Source organism: Montipora capricornis, chromosome 11 (genome assembly GCF_036669925.1).
Source record: "Montipora capricornis isolate CH-2021 chromosome 11, ASM3666992v2, whole genome shotgun sequence".
NCBI lineage: Eukaryota > Metazoa > Cnidaria > Anthozoa > Scleractinia > Acroporidae > Montipora > Montipora capricornis.
In genome coordinates, this window is record NC_090893.1 from 28,480,485 (window position 1) to 28,485,484 (window position 5,000).

The window sequence follows — 5,000 nt, forward strand, 5'->3', positions numbered from 1 at the left end:
ACAATTGACAAGGACAGCAATGTATTTCATCCACAGTTAGTTCTCTTTTTACAGGGTTGTATATGTACATTAGCATGACGTTCTGGCCAAACAACATTGCTGGGATTTTGCATACTTCTGTAGATCCTGACGTACTCATCTCATTTTATCAAGTGTGTTGGCTTATTACCTTTAATGAACATTTAATTTATAAAATTCAGTGATGCCTAGAGTCCTTTTGAAAAAATAAATTTCACCAGCCATTTCTCTCAGTAATCTGCACTAGGATACTCCTTTACGCATATCTGGAAACACTACTTACAGAACCAATGTTTGACAAACTGAATGTCCCGCCTGTCAGGTCGTCTGGTGATAGTCTTCCGCTGAGTCCAAGTGCATGTAGTCTGTTGAGCTCAATGGCAATGTCAATTATGGACTTGTTCTGAACGTTTTTCACATTGGGCACCAACAGTCCTTGTTGTGTGTCCATAGCAACACCAATGTTGTGTGATCCCTAGTGAAACAAACAGATGATATAATTTACGTAATTTTCAAGTTCAAAATCATTAAAAAAAAGATTTCCCAAATCACTCTTACATATTAAATAATAATACTCCCTTGAACATACCAGTATGATTTGCCTAAAACCTAACTGACCTTGTATGTGAGATTCTTGCATTCTGAATCTACTGAACTGTTCAGTATTGGGAAGTGTGACAGGGCCATTGATGTTGCTTTTATGAACATTGGCATGTAAGTCAGCTTCACACCTCTGGACTGGAATGGTCCCTGACTGTACTTTTTGAGTCTAAAAGGGGAAAATGGTTGCATAGAACCACATTGAACTTATTAAAATCTGTTAAGTCCAGGAATGCACTTCACCCATTTGCCCCAAGGGGTTCCCCATGGATGAGTATATTAATGGGACATATGGTAGTTTTTCAGTGAGTGATTAACCCAATGACTCCCAGGGGTTCCCCATTGACGAGTAAAATCGTCTGGCATTAGACAGTCTCACTGTCTGAGAGTAAAATACAAAGTCTGACCGGTTTGGACGCCAAAGGGTTAAATGGTCTGGCATAAGGCCAAATAAAATGATTGTACACATGCTTCTCTTAGGAGACAGGTTGTGTTTTTTTCTCGGAATTAGAAAATTGTTGTTGACCCAGTTGCCTTTGACAGGTTCCCCATTTCTGTGATAAATTGCCTGGTACAATTATTGTTGTTTGAAGAAGTATGTAATTCTCCTGTGAGAAGAATGTTACATCTAGATTAGTCACACGGCAATGGGTGAAAGGTCAACTGAAAAATTAGAGTACCTGGTGGGACTTGAACCTACGACCTCCATAATAAACACAGTTTGGATGCTCTATCCATTGAGCTACAAGAACTCTATGGGAAGTTTTTTATATTGCTGTTTTGAAAAGTACAGCAAGGAAATGTTCTAAAATGCCTGCCACATGTACACAAGCACTTTGATAGTACTAGCTAGTTTATATTACCGTCGTTTTCATCTAAGCGTGGACATGTGACAAAAGAACATGCTCTAATTGGCTCCAAATGTGACACGTTCTGGCTGCAAACGTGACAAGCTTTGTTTTCAATCATTCAAAGTTTAAGAGATGTTCATACCATTTTGCCGAGAATGGCAGCAAGACTGGACATCAAAGACTTTTGCTAAGTAATTGACCCTAATCTGATAAAGGATGCTTTGATGCTTCAAATACTTTGCACGCACGCAAATGTTTCAACTGTTTGCTTAATGCCTGCCAAACTCAATTAATTAAACTTCAAAGAACATGTTTTCCTGTCATGTGTCCACGCTTAGATGAAAACAACTGTATAATTATATGGTGTTACCCTCACTATTATTGACAGGCTATTAAACCTGAATAGTATTTAGGCCTGATTATAGGCTAACCCAGATTGATATTCAGGCTAACCGAATTATCATTTTATAGACGGTCTGCACAGCGGCAGGTACAAAACACAGGTCACAGGTCATTGTTTTACCAATGAAGTATCCCAAACATTCCTAAAAGCTACCGGTAACCTTTAATAGGCCTAAAAACGTTTCTTTAGGCCTAATTAGGCCTAAGGGTTAGCTGTTATGAATGTTTAGGATACTTTTCTTTAGGCCTAATTATGCTCAATTAGGCCTAAGGTTAGCTTTTATTAATGTTTAGAGTACTTTCTGTATTGGTATTGTGTTTTGTACCTGCCTGCCGGTCTGCAGTCTGCATTTTTCAGTGTCCTCTTGAAGTGAAAGTGAATCACCACTTGACCTAGAATATGCAGGGTTCTCAATAAGTTTTGGAGTAGACGGCTTAAATATAAAAGTAGGCGGCGGGAGAAGCGCTTTATCATTGTTTATAGCAAGTTTATGACCGAAAAGTAGACGGCTCTAAATTTAAAGTAGCCGGTTTTTTAGCCGGCTGCCGGCACTTAATGAGAACCCTGAATATGCACATTAATTATAATGTTTTGATTTAAAGTTTTTCAAACCACTTAAATTTTCATTTTCTTTGTCTAATATTCATTAATATATCATAATCTGAAAGTTTGAACTAGTTTGAAAAAGTTTAAACCATTAATAAGGTTTTTAAGGATGGCACAGTTGGTTGCATCCTTGTTTCGACTTCTTTCCTTTCCGTGTAGCTAAGTAGCTTTAATTAAATACCCGTAAAACGGAGCACTGATGGAGAGGGGGGAATAAAATGAGCGCGGTGTCAACCTCAGGTTTGTCAGTTGAATTACTGTTACAAGTTATCGACGTTAAATATGGTTACTTTAAAAATAAAATTATTTTTATAAAAGGCAAATAATGGTTTTATGTGGGGCCCAAACGCAATGGGATGGCTATATGTCAATAAACTGACACTTCTGATTTGTGACGTCTTACGTTATTTACCATCGTCATTTGGGACTTTTAGACAGATCAGCCGTTACTTGACTGCCAACTACATGATTGTAAATTACAAGGTCATACAGGAGAAGGCACTTAATGATTGTCGTGGGTTTCTAGTCTTCATCATCACCACTCTCTGATTCGAGAAAACTACAACATTGTTTCAAATCTGCTCTTTTAAGTCAATGGAAACTGTAGTAATTATTTAAATTTTTACCTTACAAGCTCATCCAGGATTATTTCATCCATGTAACCAAAGTGAGGAATTGCTAAGGATGCTGTCATTGTCTTCATCATAACTTTCCTTATGCCTTTGATTGGTTCTGTTCTGTCTTCAAGTGTCACCTCAGGTCTTCTGATTGGGGTGGGTGGGGCTGCTCCTACATCCACTGTGGGGGGAGGGGCTGTAATAAAAGGATACATACATACCGGTACCTCTTGAATGAATGACATTGTGCTATAATTATAGGGTGCTCACATGAAGTAAAAATATATAGTCTGTGTCTTACCAACATACCAATTAAATTTTGCTTACAGGACAAATTCCCCTTAATTTTGGCGTCCTCGTATTCGCTTCAGAAGTTAATTCAGAGCATGTGATAAGCTTGGAATTCTGTCTGTTGCTCGACAAGCAATCTTTGCGGTTCTTTTCTTAAAAGCAAAATAGCCAAAATGGATACGTTTTTGGGAGGCAAAAATTTAATAATCCCTAATAAGCACAAACCTTCTTTTAGGAATTTTAAAATTTATTGAGTACAGTCCTCAAAGATTATTGTATCAAAGGACTGTTGCTATAATAATACAATTATAATTATTATTATCATGCTCAATTTTTCAGACAGAGAGTCATCTTCAGAGTCAAGATGACACTGAAGATCACTTCCACGCAGGTTGTCGAAACGTCAGTCCGTGTCATCCTAAACAGTCCTTCTCAGGACTACACTCACACAGACGATCATACGTCACTTAATTAATTATAATTTGATATAAATTATTGTGATTAAAGTACCATCTGCAGCAGTTTTCATTTCCTGAATGTAGAACAAAATATCTTCTTTGAGAATTCTTCCATCTCTTCCTGTTCCTGGGACATCACTTAATGAAATCTGAAAAAATAAAGGAAATAATGGTTGCATTAATCACCTAAGCCTAACCCTGACCCATTCACCCCATTGACAAGTAAAATCGTCTTCTGATTAGACAGTCTGAGGGTAAAATTATCTGGCGTTAGACTAAGTCTTACTCCAAGGAATCAATGGTTTAAATGTAGTCTCCTTCACAGCTGCAGGGGGGAGTGTTGCGTGACGTCCCGAAAGACAGCTGCAAAGGAGACTATGGCTGAGGGGACAACATAGTTTTTGAGTGGTTATAGAGATTGTTAAATGGGGTGAAGAGACTAGTTCTTAAGATGTTTTAGAGAAAAAACTTGACTGAGACTTCAATGACTGTGCAAAAGAAAAAAACTGTAAATGCCATGACTGTCAGTGTAGGTTGCATAATAGGACAGGGTACAGTGTGAGTACTTTTTATTTTGTTTACAAAAACATTTTACTAAGGTTTCAATAATACTTTGACACTATACTGGGAGATTACAATAGTAATTGGGAGCAGAGCTGGTGCATGCAGTGGTGATTGCACTCGCCTCCCACCATTGTTGCCGGGTTCGATCCCAGGCTTGGCGTCATCTGTGCATCAAGTTTTTTCGTTCTCTACTTTGCTCCAAGAGGTTAATTTTTCTCCCTGTACTCTAGGTTTCTCCACACCACAAGAACCATTTGTTTGATGTCATTTGAGTTAAATTGAATTTACATAGGCGACAGTCAGCAGCTATTTGTTCGCACAGCGTTGAATCTTTGACTGTACTGCATACTGAAAGATTAAATTTTACTTACATACCAGCCATAGGTCAGCTAGGCAGAAAATCCAAGCAACAAAAATAATGTTACACAAGATAGTTGAGCTTCTTACATTATGGTCCATAGCAATCTTGCGCACTGATGGAGTGGCAAGCACCTTGCCTGTATTCCCTACTTGACTATCTTTTTGTGATGGGGGTGGGGCTGAAGATGGCATTGTCGGAGATGCTGATGACTGTGGGGAGGATGGTGGAGGA

The 5,000-nt window shown here is 38.3% G+C and overlaps 1 protein-coding gene across 3 annotated transcripts in view; it reads right to left on the minus strand.

Moving 5' to 3' along the window:
* LOC138024666 (lipoamide acyltransferase component of branched-chain alpha-keto acid dehydrogenase complex, mitochondrial-like) overlaps positions 1 to 5,000 on the minus strand; it is a 12,225-nt gene that overhangs the window by 2,993 nt on the left and 4,232 nt on the right. For 2 of the 3 annotated variants that reach the window (XM_068871879.1, XM_068871880.1), the window contains 5 exons: positions 4,856 to 5,000; positions 3,897 to 3,993; positions 3,105 to 3,291; positions 637 to 787; positions 302 to 493 (listed from right to left, as the gene is read on the minus strand). The exon at positions 4,856 to 5,000 is cut by the window's right edge and continues 88 nt beyond it. In XM_068871879.1, the coding sequence (XP_068727980.1) occupies positions 302 to 493; positions 637 to 787; positions 3,105 to 3,291; positions 3,897 to 3,993; positions 4,856 to 5,000 (772 nt within the window). Of the gene's footprint in view, positions 1 to 301; positions 494 to 636; positions 788 to 2,197; positions 2,265 to 3,104; positions 3,292 to 3,896; positions 3,994 to 4,855 lie in introns of all 3 variants that reach the window. The other variant, XR_011127048.1, reaches the window with a different exon arrangement.